A 21,493-nucleotide genomic window follows, 5' to 3' on the forward strand; every position below is an offset into this window, starting at 1 on the left:
CTCGCTACTCAACTTGAAAACACAACTTGCACGGAAATGAGAAGTGCACATTGCCCTTGCCTGCTGGTCCCCAAGGCCTCTAGCCTGCAGCACTGACTTACAAATATTTATTCCTCTTTAGCAGGGGTTCTAACTGCTCACACCTTCAATTATTTAGGTCTCTGGCTCAAATCCTTGTTTACTGACCACATAAATCAAGTCGCAAATACGGAGTGGCTGAATTGCTTAACACAGGTAAATTCAGGCCAGATTTCTGCATTCTGGGGCTATAGTCACAGAGTCACAGAGCATAACTGGTTGGAAGAGACCTGCAAGATCATCCAGTCCAACCTTCAACCCACCACTGAAGAGGCAACATCACAAATGCCTGCAGGGACAGGATGAGGGCAATGGCTCCAAATAGTCCCATTCCTGGAGCTGTTTAAGGCCAGGCTGGGTGAGACTCTGGACAGCCTGATCTACTGTGAGGTGTCCCTGCCCTTGTCTTTGGCCAAAAATGAGGTAAATTTGCCTCACAGAATCAGTTAGGGTTGGAATGGACCACAAGGATCATCCAGTTCCAAGCCCCCTGCTGTGGGCAGGGACACCCTACTCTAGATCAGGGGTAATGACATCTGTGGGGATGTTTCAAGACAAATTTGCCTCATTTTGGGCCAAACACAAGGGCATTTGACACACACTTCTCTGATGGAGCAGGATGACATCAAAAGCTTAGAGACTGCTTCATCAGATTCACTGCATTGAAACTCCTAATTGCAGTAAATAGTTAACAGCACTTTGTTCCCCTGCCAGGGGAGCTTGGCACTCAGTGACCTACTTTTATCAGCAGAGGGAATACATTTATCAGGACAGCAGCTCCACATCAGCCTGACTATAGGTTAAATGAGCAGGCTGCAGGAGGTTGAGAGCTCAGCCATGTGCAAGCATCATAGAATTACAGAATCAAGGAATCATGGCACTGGAATGGGCTGCCCAGGGAGGTGGTGGAGTCACTGTCCCTGGAGATGTTCAAGCAAAGCCTGGATGAGGCACTTAGTGCCATGATCTGGTTGATTGGCTAGGGCTGGGTGCCAAGTTGGACTCGATGATCTTGGAGCTCTCTTCCAACCTGGTTGGTTCTATGATTCTGTGATCACCATTATCACAGCCTTTCCAGCATCTTCACTCACAGTATTTTGCAGAAGGCAGGGTGTGTGTGTGTGTGTTATTTTCACCCTCTTAGAATCATACAATGGGTTAGGTTGGAAGGGAGCTCAAAGCTCAGCAGGGACACCTCCCACTAGAATAGATAGAATCACAGAATCAACCAGCTTGGAAGAGACCTCCAAGGTCATCCAGTCCAATCTATCACCCAGCCCTATCCAATCAACAAGCCAACCTCATGAGGTTCAACAAGACCAAGTGCAAGATATGCATCTTGGTAGAGGCAATGCAATGCACAAATCCAGGCTGGGCAGTGAGTGGCTGGAGAGCAGCCTTGAGCAGAGGGACTTGGGGGTGCTGCTGGACGAGAAGCTCAACATGAGCCAGCAGTGTGCACTTGCAGCCCAGAAAGCCAAGCAGAGCCTGGGCTGCAGCAGCAGAAGTGTGGCCAGCAGGGCTAGGGAGGTGATTCTCCCCCTCTACTCCACTCTGCTGAGACCCCACCTGGAGTACTGCATCCAGCTCTGGAGCCCCTGGGACAAGAGGGATGTGGAGATGCTGGAGTGTGTCCAGAGAGGGCCATGAGGATGCTCAGAGGACTGCAGCAGCTCTGCTGTGAGCACAGACTGAAAGAGTAGGGGCTGTGCCGGCTGGAGCAGAGGAGGCTCCCAGGTGACCTTCTTGTGACCTTCCAGGATCTGAAGTGGGCTACAAAAAAGCTGGGGAGGGACTTTTTAGGCTGTCAGGGAGTGCCAGGACTGGGGGGAATGGAGGTGGAGAGGTTCAGAGTGGAGGTGAGGAGGAAGTTGTTGAGCATGAGAGTGGTGAGAGTCTGGACTGGGTTGCCCAGGGAGGTGGTTGAGGCCCCATGGCTGGAGGTGTTTGAGGCCAGGCTGGCTGAGGCTGTGTGCAGCCTGCTCTAGGGTAGGGTGTCCCTGCCCATGGTGGGGGCAGTTGGAACTAGATGATCCTTGTGGTCCCTTCCAACCCTGACTGATTCTATGATTCTATGAGAAGACTAAAATAGGTAACTGCTGGGGGGGAGGTGTCTAAAAAGTTTGGGGATATATAAAGTAACAATGAGTCCACCTTTCAAATGTATTGCTCTTTGTAGACAAAGCCTCTCTGCCACCTGAGTAAATAAGAGAACAGTGCATAAATATGAGAGTGTCTTTGCCCATAAATCCAGAGTTTATTTGAAAACTTCAGAGCATCAAGGAGTATTAACTTAATTTATTTCCAGCCATAGAGGCACAGCTGAATCACAAACCCATAAGTTACTAACTGAGAAAGAAAAGGCACAGGGGAAATGTTTTTTTGGCTGGTGACAAGCCTTGTCACACCCAACATGAAATTAATTTGTCTGCAGCATTACAGCCCACACCAAGATGAAGCTTCCCCTTTTCTGTAGCAGAGATTCAGCAGCCAGATGATGCATTGCATCTGTCCCTCATCTGTTGTCCTATGCATCTGAGGGCACTTCACAAGAGAAGTAGATCTGCAGCTTTGGTGGTGAAGCTGGATAAATAAATCAGACAGAACTGAAGTTTGAAAGCTACAATCATGTCTGCATCAACTGCTGAGACAAGGAAGATGTAGGGTTCAATAGGGCATCATAATTAAACCACTCAGGCTTCTAATCATGCTTGGGAAACAGCAAAGTCCTCTGGGGTTCTGCTTTATTCTCTGCTAGTCACGAGCAACTCAGCTTAACTACTGCAAGAGAGGATCTTTCAGAGCATCTTGCTCACCCCTTCAAGAACTCATAGAATTGTAGAATCAGTCAGGGTTGGAAGGAACCACAAGGATCAGCCAGTTCCAACCCCCTGCCATGCCAGGGACATCCTACCCTACATCAGGCTGGCCACAGCCTCATCCAGCCTGGCCTTAAACACCTCCAGGCACGGGGCCTCAACCACCTCCCTGGGCAACCCATTCCGGGCTCTCATCATGTTTCATCTCTTCATGCTGGAGAACTTCTTCCTAATATCCAGTCTGAATCTCCCCATTTCCAGCTTTGTTCCATTCCCCCCAGTCCTGTCACTACCTGACAGCCTAAGAAGTCCTTCCCCAGCTTCCTTATAGCCCTCTTAAGACACTGAAAGGCCACAAGAAGGTCACCTCGGAGCCTTCTCCTCTCCAGACTGAACAGCCCCAACTGCCTCAGTCTCTTCTCATAGCAGAGCAGCTCCAGCCCTCTGCTCATCCTCATGACCCTTCTCTGAACACCTTCCAGCACATCCATAGCCCTCTCTTAAGGCATTACCTTTGCAGCATTGAGCACTGAGAACAGCAAATCTCATTTGTGGTGGCAGAAACCGTTCATATATGTGCATGATCTTAGAATCACATCACTGATCCCTTTCTGGCCTCCTATATAAACCCCTTGTAAATAAACTAGAATAGGCAACTAATGAAGAAGTGAAGCCTAATATATTTTTTCCCTGCAAGTTTAGTCAAGATGATTATTTGGAAGCCCCTTTGTAGCCATGTGATTATCTCCTTATACTAGCAGCCTCCAGGAAAAAAAACCCTTCCCTGAATGCATTTACAGGACTATTTCAGGGCTTCCTATGAAAAATGATTGCTCTGGGTTGAAAGAAATCCTGCTTTATATTATTCACATATGCTCTTTACAACCTCAGCTGGCAGGGGCCCATCTGCAGGGATGCCAAACAGATTATTTCCCTATCTTTGAGGAGAGAATGAAGAAAGATGTAAAACACAGGCAAGGCTTAATAAATGTGTGCAGCAGACAGGGAGAATACTTTGCTTATTTTCATTCCAGAATCTGTTCTTACTTGTGCAACAGGAATGAGAAAAAAAAATAGGAAAAAAGAAAAAGAAAGAAAGAAAAAAAGAAAAACAAAGGAAGAAAGGAAGAAAGGAAGAAAGGAAGAAAGGAAGAAAGGAAGGAAGAAAGGAAGGAAGGAAGGAAGAAAGGAAGGAAGGAAGGAAGGAAGGAAGGAAGGAAGGAAGGAAGGAAGGAAGGAAGGAAGGAAGAAAGAAAGGAAGAAAGGGAAAAAAGAAAAAGAAAGAAGAAAAAAAAGGAAAATAGGGAAAAAGAAAAAAAAGAAAAGAAGGAAAAAAAAGAGAAAAAAAGAAAAAATTAAAAAGGGGAAAAAAGGAGAAAAGAAAAAAAAAAGAAAAAAGGACAAAAGAAAAAGTAAGAATAAAAAGAAAAAAAAAAGGAAAAAATAAAAAAGGAAAAAAGAAAAAAAGAGGAAAAAAAGGAAAAAAGGGAAAAAAGGAAAAAAGAAAATAAAAAAGAAAAAATGAATAAAAAAGAAAAAAGAAAATTATAAAGAAAAAAAAAGGAATAAAAAAAGGAAAAAAGAAAATAAAAAAGGAAAAAGGGAATTAAAAAAAAAGGGGGAAACAGGAAAAAAAGGGAAAAAAAAGAGAGGAAAAAAAGTGATTTTGGAGGCAACGTGGAGAAAGCAGCACAGTAACTCAGCTGAAGCTAACTCTTTCCACAGTGCCCAATCCTCTCCAAGACTCAGTGAAGGATAATTTAGATGTATGGCATGATTAATGCAGCCTGATCCAAAACATGACTTTTAATACTGCCACAGCATTAAACACTGTCAGCATAATGAATATTAGTGCAGAACACAGAGCCTCATCTCCTCTGTTCCACTGCCACAGGCGTTTGCAGGAGTCATGGAATCATAGAATCATGGAATCAGTCAGGGTTGGAAGGGAGCACAAGGATCAGCCAGTTCCAACCACCCCCATCATGGGCAGGGACACCCTACCCTAGAGCAGGCTGGCCACATCCTCAGCCAGCCTGGCCTCAAACACCTCCAACCATGGGGCCTCCACCACCTCCCTGGGCAACCCATTCCAGCCTCTCACCATTCTCGTGCTCAACAACTTCCTCCTTATGTCCAGGCTGACTCTCCCCACCTCCAGCTTACTTTTCAATCACTTTTTAGAGCCCATTAAAGGAGATATTTCTCCTGCCTTTAGCATCACAGTTCCACTATTTGAAAGACAAATGGAAGAGGATAGAGTGCAGCTCCCTGAACTCACCCATGGGGTGAAGTCATGAATCATAGAATCAGTCAGGGTTGGAAGGGACCACAAGGATCAGCCATTTCCAACCATCCTGCCACGGATGATCTTGGAGGTCTCTTCCAACTTGGCTGATTCTATGATCCAGTCTGCTTTTAAACACCTTCAGGGATGGTGACTCCACCACCTCCCTGGGCAGCCCATTCCAGCACTAATAACTCTTTCTTAATATCAACTCTAAGCTTACCTTCCTCAAGCTTCAATCCATTCTCTCTCATCCTGTCCTTACAAGCCCTCATATAATATCCCCTCTCTGTTTTCCTGTAGCCCACTTCAGCTACTGGAAAGCCTCTGCAAGGCCTCCTCAAAGCCTTCTTTTCTCCAGACTGAACAGCCCCAACTCTCAACTCAAAAGACACCTACCTCTGGCTGCCCCACAGCCTGGCTGAAGGAGGACTTCTTAGCTTGCTCCCAGTTCCCTCAGCTCAAAAAGCATCTTAAAGCTCAGGCACAAGCCTGGCCTCTCGTACTCCCATCCTAAAGGTTGCAGTGCTTTTAGAGCAAAGTCCAAGAGGTGTGATTTGCTGTTCTGTGCAGAAAAGAGAGGCTATTTCTCTAAAGACCATGAAAAGTACTTTCATTTGAGACTTGTGGAGACCGAAACCCCAGCAGGCTGCCTATAATCTGCCTCAGATGTGAAAGATTTCTGTTATTCATAGCGCAGAGGTAGTAGCAGCTGCCAGCATTGTCTGAACCACTGGACTAACAGTATGAATATAGAAAATTATGGATAATGGGAAAGCAGTTTTGAAATCCAAGAGAGATAATAACCGTTAGTGCTTGTGGCAGAGCAGAGGTATAGCTCAACAAATGTTGAGCAGAATTGATTTTAACGCAAACAGACAATAGCAGGGGCTAGAGTTTTAGTGGAATTTAAGCATCTAAAGGTGCAGATGGCCACATTGCTGCATTTGTGTGTGCCTAACTACAATTGGAAGCAGCTGGAGGCAGGAAACTTCGAGCTTCGAACAATGCCACTAATCACCTACATACCTTTAGAAATCTGGCCTTGTCTAATGAGTTAAGAGCATTTCACCTGCAATCTCTTTCTCTTGCTTTGTTCACACACAAATGCCAGCTCTGAAATAAAGCTTTTCCACCAATTGGTATGGTAGTGAAAAGGTGGCCTCTGCTTGGAGAGAAAAAAACCCAGAATGAAGACAGTACAGTTCTGCATGAGAGCTGTGTGCATCCCAAAACATCCAGGTTAAAAGCCTGGGCTGGCAAGCACACTGCTCACAAACACACTGTTTACACACTGCTAACACTGCTCACAAACACACTGCTCACACTCTGCTCACACACTGCTGACACTGCTCACAAACACACTGCTCACACTCTGCTCACACACTGCTGACACTGCTCACAAACACACTGCTCACACACTGCTGACACTGCTCACAAACATTCTGCTCACACACTGCTGAGACTGCTGACAAACACTCTGCTCACACACTGCTGACACTGCTCACAAACACACTGCTCACAAACACTCTGCTCACACACTGCTGACACTGCTCACAAACACACTGCTCACAAACACTCTGCTCACTCTGCTCACACACTGCTGACACTGCTCACAAACACACTGCTCACAAACACACTGCTCACACACTGCTGACACTGCTCACAAACACACTGCTCACACACTGCTGACACTGCTCACAAACACACTGCTGACAAACACTCTGCTCACACACTGCTAACACTGCTCACAAACACTGCTCACACACTGCTGATACTGCTCACAAACACACTGCTCACAAACACTCTGCTCACACACTGCTGACACTGCTCACAAACACTGCTCATGCACTGCTGACACTGCTCACAAACACACTGCTCACAAACACACTGCTAACAAACACTCTGCTCACACACTGCTGAGACTGCTCACAAACACTCTGCTCACACACTGCTGAGACTGCTCACAAACACTCTGCTCACACACTGCTGAGACTGCTCACAAACACTCTGCTCACACACTGCTGAGACTGCTCACAAACACTCTGCTCACACACTGCTGACACTGCTCACAAACACACTCTGCTCACAAACACACTGCTGACAAACACTGCTCACAAACACACACTGCTGACAAACACTCTGCTCACACACTGCTGACACTGCTCACAAACACACTGCTGACAAACACTCTGCTCACACACTGCTAACACTGCTCACAAACACTGCTCACACACTGCTGATACTGCTCACAAACACTCTGCTCACAAACACTCTGCTCACACACTGCTGACACTGCTCACAAACACTGCTCACGCACTGCTGACACTGCTCACAAACACACTGCTCACAAACACACTGCTCACAAACACTCTGCTCACACACTGCTGACACTGCTCACAAACACTGCTCACACATACACTGCTCAGAAACACACTCTGCTACAAACACTCTGCTCACACTGCTGACACTGTCCACAAACACACTCTGCTCACAAACACACTGCTGACAAACAGTGCTCACAAACAGTCTGCTCACAAACACACTGCTGACACTCTACTCACAAACACTGCTCACACATACTCTGTTCACAAACACACTCTGCTACAAACACTCTGCTCACACTCTGCTGACAAACACACTCTGCTCACAAGCAGCATATGCACACTAGCAGTATGGTACAAAAACAGGAGTGAAGAATGGATTTCTGCCTGTGGATCACTGCTTGTTTATTTATGCAGCATGACTCCACCTAAGTATGGCAGCACTGCTTTGAGCCACAGTCTCACACCCACATATAAAGAAGAATGTGCATGGTGCTTTGGGACAGGGTTTAGTGGGCACAGTGGTGTTGGGTTGGATGGTCTTAGAGGTCTTTTCCAACCTTAATTATTCTGTGATCATAGAATCATTAAGGTTCAAAAAGATCTCTAAGATCATCATGCTCAACCTTCTATCCAACACCTCCATGACCACTGGACCATGTCCTGAAGTACCACATCCAGTTTGGTTTTTTTAACAGCCCCAGAGATGCTGACTCTACCATCTCTCTGGACAACCTGGTCCAAAGCCTGACCACTCTTTCAGCAAAGGCTTTCTTCCTAATATCCAATCTAAACCTGCCCTGGTGCAACTTGAGGCCATTTCACAGAATCACAGAATTAACCAGGTTGGAAAAGACCTCTAAGATCATCGAGCCCAACCCAGCACCTAACCCTTCTCATTAACTAACCCATGGCACTAAGTGCCTCCTCCAGCCTCCTCTTAAACACCTCCATTTCCTCTTGTCCTGCTGTTAATTACTTGGGAAAAGAGGCCAATACTAACCTCATTACTACCTCTTTTTAGGTAGCTGTAGGGAGATAATGGTGAAAATAAAACATATGTGAAAGCTGCAGTAACTCTCTCAGCCATGCCAGTTTCTAAGCACAGAATAGAAATTGCTACACTCACAAGGATTTTACTATCAATAAGTCCTTTCAGTCCACCTTTTTTTCCCCTCCTCAAGTTGCTGTTAAAATGGCCAAACCCATGTGCCAGGTTAACATGACCCATCTTCACCCCTTCAGTAAGGCAGCCTGGTTTTGCATCTAACCTTTGCTTTCTGAAATGCTTTTCTGCAGCCAATGTATTATTGTTAAATGCTTCCCATGCAACAGATGGAAACATGAAATGACAACTTGAAATGTAAAGCCTGCACTGACTCACACACAATTAAGGAGGTATTTAAAGAGAAGCAGCTCAGCAGTGTTTGGAAAAGAGGAGAAAAAGCAGTCTGCTACTTGTTTGGGGGCCAAAAAGAATTGCACACACCTTTGATTATGACTCTATAGAAATATTCTTCACCTTTAAATAGAAATTAGCCCTCAGATTGGTTTAAATAAAAATTTAATCTAAAATGGAAAGCCATTTCCCATCTTATTAACTTTTTATTTGCCTTTCCCTCCCCCCCCCACCTCTTCTCTTAGCCCAGGTTCCAGAGGAACATTTGATTAATTTGTGTTGTCTGTGAGTCAGGCTTTTAACCTCTGGGAAAGCTCTAAACACTTTAAAAGCTTACAGCCTTTAAAACAGATTGTCAAAAGAAACTTAAACTAAATAGAGGTCAACAATCTGAGGTTATTTTAGCTTTTGCAGGGGAAAAAAAGCTCACTGGAAAGACTTTTTTTTTGCTGTTGGCTGGCTCCACTTAATCAGTTACCCATCTGCTCTTTGAATGCAGAGCAGCCCTTGCTGTTTGGATGCATTGGGACTTCTGCAAGTGCATACAGTGCTGTAAGCAGCCCAGGAAAAACAGAGGCTGCTACAAGGCTAAGGGAGCAGAGTTCTAGGAGAAAGGGCTGTGGCTGGGGCTTCCTTAGGCTCCCAAGTGTTGCTCTGGAGAACCATGTGAATCTTAGAATGCAGAGCAGCCCTTGCTGTTTGGATGCACTGGGACTTCTGCAAGTGCATACAGTGCTGTAAGCAGCCCAGGAAAAACAGAGGCTGCTACAAGGCTAAGGGAGCAGAGTTCTAGGAGAAGGGGCTGTGGTTGGGGCTTCCTAAGGCTCCCAAGTGTTGCTCTGGAGAACCATGTGAATCTTAGAATGCAGAGCAGCCCTTGCTGTTTGGATGCACTGAGACTTCTGCAAGTGCCATGGTCTAGTTGACTGGCTAGGGCTGGGTGCTAGGTTGGACTGGCTGAGCTTGGAGCTCTCTTCCAACCTGCTTGATACTATGAACACATCGCAGGGAAACAATCCAACCAAGACGAGGTTCAAACAAGGTAGCTGCATAATTTCACATTCTAGGCTAAATCAATCAATCAATCAACAAACCCACTGTGCAAATTTCAAAGAACCTCTGTTTCTCAGTGCAGAGCAGAACCCACATTTGAAGAGAAGGGCAAAAATCTTACTTTCCAAGGGCAAAGCACTCCAGCTTAACAGACGAACCCTTCGCTGCGTAAGTTGCTTCTGGGAAGCGTACTTCAATCTTTGGCTCGTACTCCCCCATCACACCTGTTGAACATCAAAACAGCTAGCACTCCAGTTGAGCCTCAGACCTGCCTACTACAACAGAATTCCAGCCTAAAAGAAAGGCTGGCAGGAATAATTGTGGGGCATTAAGAATTGTCAAGCCTTGCATTGCATCTGTGGCGAGCAAAACGTGGCACCTGTGGAGCAGATTTAGCCTGCTGGGGGGATTTCAACCTCGTGTGAGGTCTCTGAGCTCTTCTAGAGCTGAAGAGCTTTTACACATACAAGTATGTTACACTGTGCTTTAAGGCTATAGAGGTGACTCAGGGTTCTCAGCTTGTTACACTGTGCTTTAAGGCTATAGAGGTGACTCAGGGTTCTCAGCTTGTTACACTGTGCTTTAAGGCTATAGAGGTGACTCAAGGTTCTCAGCTTGTTACACTGTGCTTTAAGGCTATAGAGGTGACTCAGGGCTCTCAGCTTGTTACACTGTGCTTTAAGGCTATAGAGGTGACTCAGGGTTCTCAGCTTGTTACACTGTGCTTTAAGGCTTTAGAGGTGACTCAGGGTTCTCAGCTTGTTACACTGTGCTTTAAGGCTATAGAGGTGACTCAAGGATCTCAGCTTGTTACACTGTGCTTTAAGGCTATAGAGGTGACTCAGGTTTCTCAGCTTGTTACACTGTGCTTTGAGGCTATAGAGGTGACTCAAGGATCTCAGCTTGTTACACTGTGCTATAAGGCTATAGAGGTGACTCAGGGTTCTCAGCTTGTTACACTGTGCTATAAGGCTATAGAGGTGACTCAGGGTTCTCAGCTTGTTACACTGTGCTTTAAGGCTATAGAGGTGACTCAAGGATCTCAGCTTGTTACACTGTGCTATAAGGCTATAGAGGTGACTCAGGGTTCTCAGCTTGTTACACTGTGCTTTAAGGCTATAGAGGTGACTCAGGGTTCTCAGCTTGTTACACTGTGCTTTAAGGCTATAGAGGTGACTCAGGGCTCTCAGCTTGTTACACTGTGCTATAAGGCTATAGAGGTGACTCAGGGTTCTCAGCTTGTTACACTGTGCTTTAAGGCTATAGAGGTGACTCAGGGTTCTCAGCTTGTTACACTGTGCTTTAAGGCTATAGAGGTGACTCAGAGTTCTCAGCTTGTTACACTGTGCTTTAAGGCTATAGAGGTGACTCAGGGTTCTCAGCTTGTTACACTGTGCTTTGAGGCTATAGAGGTGACTCAAGGTTCTCAGCTTGTTACACTGTGCTTTAAGGCTATAGAGGTGACTCAGGGTTCTCAGCTTGTTACACTGTGCTTTAAGGCTATAGAGGTGACTCAGGGTTCTCAGCTTGTTACACTGTGCTTTAAGGCTATAGAGGTGACTCAGAGTTCTCAGCTTGTTACACTGTGCTTTAAGGCTATAGAGGTGACTCAGGGTTCTCAGCTTGTTACACTGTGCTTTAAGACTATAGAGGCAACTTATGGTTCTCAGCTCTTGTTAAGCAATGGTTTTAGCATCGTTCAGTGGTGACTTCTTGGAGTACTGAATAGATTGTGTCTGCTGTGGAGATGTGGTGCCAAGGTTTAGTGATGACCTGACAGTGCTAGGTTGATAGTTGGGCTTGATCTTAAAGGTTTCTTCCAATCAAAATGACCTCATGATCCTAGATGGAAGGGAGAAGTGTGGAATTCTGTGTCCAGATGGAAACATCTTTAAAACCTCTGAGTGTGAGCTCCAGGCTCGAGAAAACCTGATTTAATTAGATGTCATGGTTGCTTTGGAAAATCTGGCTGAGCATCTGATAAACCACAGATCATTTCTTATCAGTTTAGGACAGATCCTACACTGAAATTTAACTGATTCTTATTTACTGTTGCACAGGGATCTGGCTAATATTCCACACACAATTTCTGCTGTTGCCTCAGAGGCTGCTTGTTTAGGACCCGATCCTGAGAAGATAAAGAGGTTGTGAAAACAAGTCTGAGAAAAGGGCTAGAGTGATGAGATGGAAGAAAACAGAAGAGATCTGAAGTATTTACAACTCACAGTCCCAAATGCCTAACTTCTGAGCTGTGGAACAGTGAGTTTGATTTGGGTGATCTGTTACAAAGCAGCAGATTCACAGTGGAAATGTTCTTCCATAGCGGACAGTGGAGTTTTATTTATCTTAGGAGCATAACTCTGTAGTGACTTCTGTCACTGATTGCTGCCACTGCTTGGCAAACACTGGGAGTATATTGAAATTTAGGTGAGCAAACTTACAAAACAAACTCTGGGTAAAGACTTCCCAGGTATATATTTCTCACTGTGAACATTTAATTAGAAGTGTTGCCAGGAAGGTATTTGTATATGTGCTGGTGAGTTTCTCACCTCCATGACTCAAGCTTGAAACAGCTTTCTAGATGTGATGTTTGAGCTGTACCTACATTATAAATTTAGAAAGCTCTGCCAGATTTAAGCCTCAACATGGGCATCCATAAGATGAAAAATATTAACATACCATTTGACTCTCCTGCTACATTTCAGTGATACTGAGCACCTCTTGCTTTGCATATCTGTAGCTCATCGTCCCTAGCCTGACAGCTCACAGCTCAGCCCAGCCCAGCAGAGACTGTGAGGCCATGTCCCTCTGCACAGGTTTTACTGGGAGCCTTTACATCTCAGCCCAGCAGAGACTGTGAGGCCATGTCTCTCTGCACAGGTTTTACTGGGAGCCTTCCCATCTCAGCCCAGCAGAGACTGTGAGGCCATGTCTCTCTGCACAGGTTTTACTGGGAGCCTTCCCATCTCAGCCCAGCAGAGACTGTGGGGCCATGTCCCTCTGCACAGGTTTTACTGGGAGCCTTCCCATCTCAGCCCAGCAGAGACTGTGAGGCCATGTCTCTCTGCACAGGTTTTACTGGGAGCCTTCCCATCTCAGCCCAGCAGAGACTGTGAGGCCATGTCTCTCTGCACAGGTTTTACTGGGAGCCTTCCCATCTCAGCCCAGCAGAGACTGTGGGGCCATGTCCCTCTGCACAGGTTTTACTGGGAGCCTTCTCATCTCAGCCCAGCAGAGACTGTGGGGCCATGTCCCTCTGCACAGGTTTTACTGGGAGCCTTTACAGCTCAGCCCAGCCCAGCAGAGACTGTGAGGCCATGTCCCTCTGCACAGATTTTACTGGGAGCCTTTACAGCTCAGCCCAGCAGAGACTGTGAGGCCATGTCCCTCTGCACAGGTTTTACTGGGAGCCTTCCCATCTCAGCCCAGCAGAGACTGTGGGGCCATGTCCCTCTGCAGAGGTTTCACTGGGAGCCTTTAGCCTCGGCGAGGACGTTTGCAGCAGCAGGTAGTGCTGCGCTGTGCGTTTTCAGCCCAGCTCAGCCTGGCCACTCACCATCGGTGCGGAGAGTGAGGGGAGTGGGTGGTCCCCACACGCTCTGCTCTGCTTTGGGGTTGGTGACAACGCAGGTGTAGTTGCCCACATCTGATGGCTCCACTTTGGCAATGTACAGATTCCCTGTTTCTTGTGAGACAAAGCGGCGGCTGTCTTCCTGAAGGGACAAGGTGGTGTTGTTGAAGATCCAGGTGTAGGACAAGCCTAGAAGACACCAGACACACATCACACATCCTTCCTGGTGTAATCCACTTCCTGACAGTGCTTCAGTGCAATATTGCCAGCTGCAAGAACAAGTCACCTGAAGGGCAGACACATTAGCAAGGGCAAGGTAAGCATCACTTCAGTTTTCAACTTGTTCTCAGCCACTTCAGAAGGGCACAGAAGTTTCTGGCCCCTGCTACCTTTACTTTTGCTGCTGAGGTTATTTTTAAGTAGGAGTGGCAGTGCCAGAGTGCCATGAGAAAGGTGCTTTAGTCAATAATTTCTGTTCAGAGAGCCAATTGCTGGTCACAGAGTTACAGCTCCCTTTCTTCACTGTGAGTATGGCAAACAGAAGCCAGTAGCATGAATCTTGATCATCTCTTCCTTATAACCAGGGCAGCTCCTCTGCATGGAACCATTTTGGAGAGTGCATGATGATTTATTATTCTGCTGCACACTTCACCCTTCTCAACTTCCTTACTTGCATCTGTTCTGTACTTGTCTTATTCTGACTTCCCAACTGTCTTCTGCCACAGATGTTTTCACAGTGCATACCTTAACAATGAGCCTTGTGAGGTCCAATGAGGCCAAGTGCAAGATGCTGCACCTGGACCGAGGCAACTCCCACTGTCAATACAAGCAAGTGGTTGAGTAGGTAGAGAGTAGCCCTGCAGATAAGGATTCAGGGGTGCTGGTGGATGAAAAGTTGGACACAAGCCAGCCCCATGCTCTCACAGCCAGAGCCAGCCATGTCTTGTGTTGATCCCCAGCAATAGGGGCAGCAGGTGGAGAAGGGTCCCCTCTGCTCCACTCTGCTTCCACCAGCAGTGCTGATGCCATCTCTTCAGCACAGGAGAGGCACAGACCTGTTGGAGCAGGGCCAGAGGAGACTACAACAATGGTGCAGGGCTGAAATACTTCACTGTGAGGTCAGGCTGAGAGAGTTGGGGTTGTTGCACCTGCAGAAGAGAAGGCTCCAGGGAGAACTTCTTATGGCCTTTGGGTACTTGGAGGGGCTGATCAGAATGCTGAAGCCAGACTTAAGGGCAGGGCCTTTTGTGACAGCACAAGGAGATTGAAGTGCAAGAGAGATATTTAGTCTATCTAGAAGAAATTCATCCACTGTGAGGGTGGTGAGACCCTGTCCCAGGTTGCCCGTGAAGGTGGTAGATCCCCTGTCCCTGGAACCATTCCAGATCAGGTTGTTGAGGGCTCTGAGCAACCTGCTCTAGTTGCAGATGTCCCTGCTGACTGCAGGAGGAATGGGGACACAGTCTCAAGTTGTGCCAGGGCAGGTCTAAGCTGGATGTTAGGAGGAAGTTGTTGGCAGAGAGAATGATTGGCATTGGAATGGGCTGCCCAGGGAGGTGGTGGAGGCACCATCCCTGGAGGTCTTCAAGCAAAGACTGGATGAGGCACTTAGTGCCATTGTCTGGTTGACTGGCTAGGGCTGGGTGATAGGTTTGACTGGATGATCTTGGAGGTCTTTTCCAACCTCTTGATTCTATGATTCTATGATTCTACCTTTAAAGGTCCCTTCCAACTCAAAATATGCTATGAATGTTTTGCTTCCAATCTAATTGGAGACTAATTTATTTGACTGGCCTACCCTGGAAACACACATCTCCAAATCAGCTTAGCACCCAAGGCCTTTGCTTCTCTGAAGGCCTTTCTGGCCAAGCCTTGTCACCCAGCCATCAGAAGCACAGTGAGTGGGTTCAGTGTTTATGACCCAGCACGCTGCAGGCGTGGGTTCGCTCGAGGTGTCCCACCAGCCTCACGCTGTGGCTGCTCCACATCCCTGCCATCACCCACCAGCCAGAGCAGAGCTGAAATCCTGCCTTTAATAAGGCACAGTAAATCAGAACTTTCCAAATCTACCCAGTTTAGCTTCCCTTAATTAAATGTATAATTCATAAGCTAACACTGTTCTGCCAACAGCTTCCTTTTAACACATTTCCCCCATCAACAGCCCCATTTGAAAAGGATTATTTATGTTGCTTTCCCCCTCCCCACCTCGGTTACAACACGGAGAGAGTATGGCAATAAGTCTGCAAAACTCCAGGAGTTTGGTGGAGTTTTATGTTATCATCTGCTAACATTTTAGGACTCTCATTAGAAGCGATGCATCTCCAGGGAGCAATCAATGACACTTGCTGCACTTGGCTAAATCCTGCAATAAGCTCTGCTTTGCTGCAGCTTACTGCTACACTTTCCTTCCCCTCCCCCCCCCCTTCTATTTTTTTTCCCTTTCTTTTTTCTGTATTCTTTTATTTTTCTCTTTTTTTCCTCTTTTTTTTATCTCTGTTTTCTTTTTTTCCCCTTTCCCCCCTCTTTTTTCTTTTTTTCTCATCCTTTTTTTTCTCCTTTCCCCTCTTTTTTTTTCTCCTTTCCTCCCTCTTTTTTCTTCTTTTTTTCCCCATTTTCTTCTTTTTTTTCTCCTCCTTTTTTCTTCCTCTTCCTTTTCTTTTTTTCCCTCTCCTCCTTCTCTTAATTTTTCCTGGTTTTTTCTCCTTTTTTCTTTTCTCTCTTTTTTCCTCCTCTTCCTTTTCTTTTTTCTCCTCCTTTCTTTTCTTTTTTCCATTTTTTCTCATCCTTTTTTCTTTTTTTCTTCTCCTTTCCCCTCTCTTTTTTCCTTTTTTCCCCCTTTTCCCCCTCTTTTTTTCTCCTTTTTTCTTTTTTCTTCTTTTTTTCCTCTTTGTTCTCCTCTTTCTTTTCTTTTTTTTTTCTCCTCCTTTCCCCCCTCTTTTCTCTTTTATTCTCCTCTTTTTTCTTTTTTTTCTCCTCTTTTTTCTTTTTTTTTCTCCTTCCCCCTATTTTTCTTCCTTTTCCCCCTTTTTTCCCTTCTTCCCCCCCCCTTTTTTTCTCTCTTTTTTTTCTTTTTCTTTTCCTCTCTATTTTCTTGCTTTTTCTCCTTTCCCCCCCTATTCTTTCTTCTTTTTTTCCCTTTTATATTTTTTTCTCCTCTTTTTCCCCCCTCCTTTTCCCCTCTCATTTTTTCCTCCTTTTTCCCCCTCTTGTTTCTTCTTTTTAATTTTTCTTTTTTTCCCTTTTTCTACCTTTTTTCCCCCTTTTTTTTTCTTTTCCTTTTTTTTTTCCCTCCTCCTTTTTTCTCTCCTATTTATTTTTCTTTATCTAGCTAAACAACAGTCCAGTTCCAACTCCTCTACCATAGGCAGGGGCACCTCCCACTAGAACAGGTTGCTCAAGACCTCATCTGACCTGGCCTTGAACACCTCCAGGAAGGTTGTGGAGCACATTCTGTGCTTCTGTGCTCCACAACCTTCCTGGGCAACCTGTGCCAGTGTCTCACCACCCTCATTGTCAAGAACTTCTTCCTCACATCCAGTTTCAATCTCCTCTCTGCCACTTTAAACCCATTCCTCCTTCTCCTGTCATTACAAGCCCTTTTAAATAGTCCCTCCCCAGCCCTCCTGTAGCTCCTCTTCAGATACTGGAAGGCCACCACAAAGCCTCCAAAAGGAGTCTGGAGTTTGCCTTGGCAAAGTCAGGTTCTGGTGTTGGCAACTACAGGGTTGGAAAAAGCACCAATCCACTCTGCCATGGCACCTCCATAGCAGAGAAAACAAATAATAGAATCACAAAGTCCAGTTCTTGCCAGAGAGAGTGATTGGCATTGGAATGGGCTGCCCAGGGAGGTGGTGGAGTTGCCATGGTGGAGCAAATCCTGGATGAGGCACTTAGTGCCATGGTCTGGCTGATTGGACAGGGCTGGGTGCTAGGTTAGACTGGATGGTCTTAGAGGTCTCTTCCAACCTGGTTGATTCTGTGATTCTATGAAATGGGTGCCCACAAGAGACCTTTAAAGTATCTTCTGGCATGCAGTCAAAGAACCTTAGATTCCTGCTGTAGGACCTGGTGCTGCAGCTTAAACCTGTGCAGGAGAGAGTATGCAAATCCCCACAAAACCCCATTAAAACTAACTTTATGCCACACAGACATTCTGCATGAGGTCAGTCTCTGAATTAATTACATGGTAAAAGGAAGTCAGTCCTTGCCTGTCCTGATTTCAGTTCTCAGGGGGTTCCAGTTGACTTCATCTTCTGAAGTTTCTGTTCCTCACTCCCTGCCTGTATTCCACCGTTGCCTTAGGGCCTGCTGATGAATTTTCCCATTAACTGGCAGCATGTTCAGGCCCCTCCTTTGCATGTTTAAATCCTTTCCCCCCCCTCCCCTTCAGTAGAAGTGATATAAACACTCCCACTCATCTAACTGCACATTCATCATCACTGATCTGCAGACCACACTTGCCTAAAGCCTCCTTCAGCTCCACTTAAACCCTGTAGCAAGCCTCCTTTTAATTGACTTCAATGGGATTCAGATGAAATCCTAAGAGGAAGGAACCAAACTTAGGAAATCAAACTTTTCTCTTTCCACCCCCTATTCTAATGTAGAATACCCTTAGACTATATCTTTTCTTTGAAAGAAAGGAGCCTGAGCTGCTGGAGAGCAGTGGAGGGGACGTGGCAATCCTGGTGGATATGAAGATGGATGGACATGAGCCAGCAGTGTGCTGGCCAGTGCTATTCTGGGCTGTATTAGGAGGGCTGTGGTTAGTAGGTTGAGGGAGGTTCTCCTCCCCCTCTACTCTGCCCTGCTGAGGCCTCAGCTGGAGTATTGTGTCCAGTTCTGGGCCCCCCAGTTCAAGAAGCACAGGGAGCTGCTTGAGATAGGCCAGCACAGAGCTGCAAAAATGATTGAGGAAGTTGAACACCTTCTTATGAGGACAGCCTGAGGGAGCTGGGGCTGTGCTGCTGGGTGAGGAGGAGACTAAGGGGTGACCTCAGCAATGGTTATCAATAAGTAAGGTGTGAGTGCCAGGAGGCTGGAGCCAGGCTCTGCTTGTTGATGCCCACAGACAGGCCAAGGGGCAATGGGTGGAAGCTGAGGCACAGGAGGTTCCACGTGAACCTGAGGAAGAATTTTTCCCCTGTGAGGGTGCCAGAGCCCTGGCACAGGCTGCCCAGGGGGGTTGTGGAGTCTTCCTCCCTGGAGATATTCAAGAATCATCTGGATGTGTTCCTGTGTGATCTGCTCTAGGTAATCCTGCTCTGGTGTGGGGCTGGACTGGATGAGCTTTGGAGGTCTCAGCCCCTGACATGCTGTGATTGTAAGTGACATAACACCCACAGGTGCAGTGGGTTAGAAAATCTAATGTGGTCTTATAAAGAAAGCTATTATTGCTTAAGCCTTCCCTCTTTGGGTCACTGGGAATAAATCAGATGTGTGGCAAAGCTGTTGAATTAGCAAAGTAAAGCAGCAAAAGGCCCAGGGCATCACTTGTAGGGTTTTAGTTATTTGCAGCAGTAAGTTGAGAAGATGCCTTGGAGAAGACAAAACTGCCTTTACTTCAAAGGGGCTACACATCAGTGGAAGGTCATTAATGTCAACTTCATTGTGCATATGCCAGAGTATGAACTACTCATTTCAGCAGCTCTGCAATCCTGGGGTGCACTGGGCTTGGTTTGGGTATTTGGTTTTTACTTTTCACCCAAGGCAGGTGATGATTTCATAAAGTCAACCAGGTTGGAAAAGACCTCCAAGATCATCCAGGCCAACCTAGCACCCAGCCCTGGCCAACCAACCAGACCATGGCACTAAGTGCCCCAGCCAGGCTTGGCTGCAACACCTCCAGGGACAGTGACTCCACCACCTCCCTGGGCAGCCCATTCCAATGTCAATCACTCTCTCTGACAACAACTTCTTCCTAACAACATCCAGCCTAGACCTCCCCTGTCACAACTTGAGGCTATGTCCCCTTGTTCTGTTGTTTGGTGTTGACCTGCTTTCTCATCCCTGGGGCCCCTCAAATTAGGTTAACTCCATCACACCTTCCAGCCAAGCACTGCCTAGTGAGCAAGTTCTGAGCTTGGCCACGCAGGAGAACACTGCCTGTGCCTGTCAGCCCTGAGCTCTTTCTTTCAGAGCACAGCTGAGAGCAAAGAAAAGCAGCTGATAATCACTCCTGATATACTAGTCTAGGGAATATAACATTTCAGTGCTTCCCTCAGCCCAAGCAAATTCAAATCAATATTTCTCATTCTGCAGGAGAACAGCTGCAGGCTGGTCTCAGGGAAAAAAAATCTTCCCCCCCCCCCCCCCCCCCCCCCCCCCCCCCCCCCGCCAGAACTGGCAGGGAAGAATTAAAGATTCATAGGAGCCTTGAGAAATAAGAGCAGGGAGAAAAAGGGATGCTAAACCCATGACTAAGACACTCAGCTTTACAGAGGAAGACACACTTCAAACCTTCACTTTAAGATTATGCATTTTATCAAGCAGACTATTTAACATGAAAAGTAGAAACAACCAGAGGGAGAAGTCACAGACCCTTGAACATAAAAGGCAGCACTTCCAGTCTCATCCCATCTTCTCCATGTCCAGTTTCCTCTGCCCTGCTTCCCAGTGCACAACTCAGAATCACAGAAATATCCAGGCTGGCAAAGCCTCTCAGGATCTCCAAGTCCAACCTAGAACCCTACTCAGCAAGATTCACCTTAAACCCTAGCCCTAAGCACCACATCCAAACCACCCTGAAACACATCTAGGGTTGGTGACTTCACCACCTCCCTGGGCAGCTCATTCCAGTCCCTGACCACACTCTCTGTGAAAAACTTTATCCTAATGTCCAAAACTCCTGCTGGGTAGACACATTCTCCCCACCCCTCTGCTGAAGATTTAGCATATTGCCCCACTAAGCAAGTCCATACAGCTCCTGATCCTTTAGGAGTGCTTTGTTTCTTTGCTACAGCCCTGGTGTACTAAAGGCAGCATAGGGAATGTCTACAGGCTCAGCAGGAGGTTCTTCTGCCCCTGTGCTCAACACTGCTCAGCCCACACCTTGAGTGCCGTGCCCAGTGCTGGGCTCCTCAATTCAAGAGAGATGTTGAGGTACTGGAAGGTGTCCAGAGAAGGGCAGCAAGGCTGGGGAGGGGCCTGGAGCACAGCCCTGTGAGGAGAGGCTGAGGGAGCTGGGGGTGTGCAGCCTGCAGCAGAGGAGGCTCAGGGCAGAGCTCATTGCTGCCTGCAGGGAGGCCGTAACCAAGTGGGGTTGGTAACTTCTGCCAGGCAAGCAGCAACAGAACAAGGGGACACAGTCTCAAGCTGTGCCAGGGCAGGTCTAGGCTGGATGTTGTTAGGAAGTTGTTGTCAGAGAGAGTGATTGGCATTGGAATGGGCTGCCCAGGGAGGTGGTGGAGTCACTGTCCCTGGAGGTGTCGAAGCCAAGCCTGGCTGAGGCACTTAGTGCCATGGTCTGGGTGATTGGCCAGGGCTGGGTGCTAGGTTGGGCTGGATGAGCTTGGAGGTCTCTTCCAACCTGTTTGACTCTGATTCTATGACCCCAGCTGCAAACCCTAGCAGCTCCTATGCACGAGGAGATGCAACAGCACAACTGATCCTTGCTGCTCCTAACAAGATTAGCAACTTCCTTAGTGCTCTGCAGGGAGCCAGCTTGAAGCAGTCTGCCTTTATATCAGGCTTTGCTCCTGAAAAAAAAGAACTGAGCAACAGTTTACCCCACAGTCTTGAGTCAAGTATTACCATTTAGGCAGTCATTTCTTCCTGGTGGTCAGGTTGGGTTCACCTATAACTAGAGAAATGGAGCCTGCCTACAAGGCACCTTGGAGCATCATCTTTGGATGATAAAACAGCATTGCATGTTGATTGTAGAGGGGGGAAAAAACAAACCAGCTGACCTAAAGAACCTGAGCTTAAGAAAGGACAGAGCTCAGAGAAAGAGCCAGAGCTTACTTC

At 46.8% G+C, this 21,493-nt stretch overlaps 1 protein-coding gene across 3 annotated transcripts in view; it reads right to left on the reverse strand.

Moving 5' to 3' along the window:
- CNTN6 (contactin 6) overlaps window positions 1-21,493 on the reverse strand; it is a 207,244-nt gene that overhangs the window by 73,118 nt on the left and 112,633 nt on the right. For all 3 annotated transcript variants that reach the window (XM_064156175.1, XM_064156176.1, XM_064156174.1), the window contains exons 6-7: window positions 13,517-13,720; window positions 10,082-10,184 (exon numbers count right to left, since the gene is read on the reverse strand). In XM_064156175.1, coding sequence (XP_064012245.1) covers window positions 10,082-10,184; window positions 13,517-13,720 — 307 coding nt within the window. The remainder of the gene's footprint in view (window positions 1-10,081; window positions 10,185-13,516; window positions 13,721-21,493) is intronic.

The sequence above is a fragment of the Pogoniulus pusillus genome, chromosome 16 (genome assembly GCF_015220805.1).
Source record: "Pogoniulus pusillus isolate bPogPus1 chromosome 16, bPogPus1.pri, whole genome shotgun sequence".
Classification (NCBI taxonomy): domain Eukaryota; kingdom Metazoa; phylum Chordata; class Aves; order Piciformes; family Lybiidae; genus Pogoniulus; species Pogoniulus pusillus.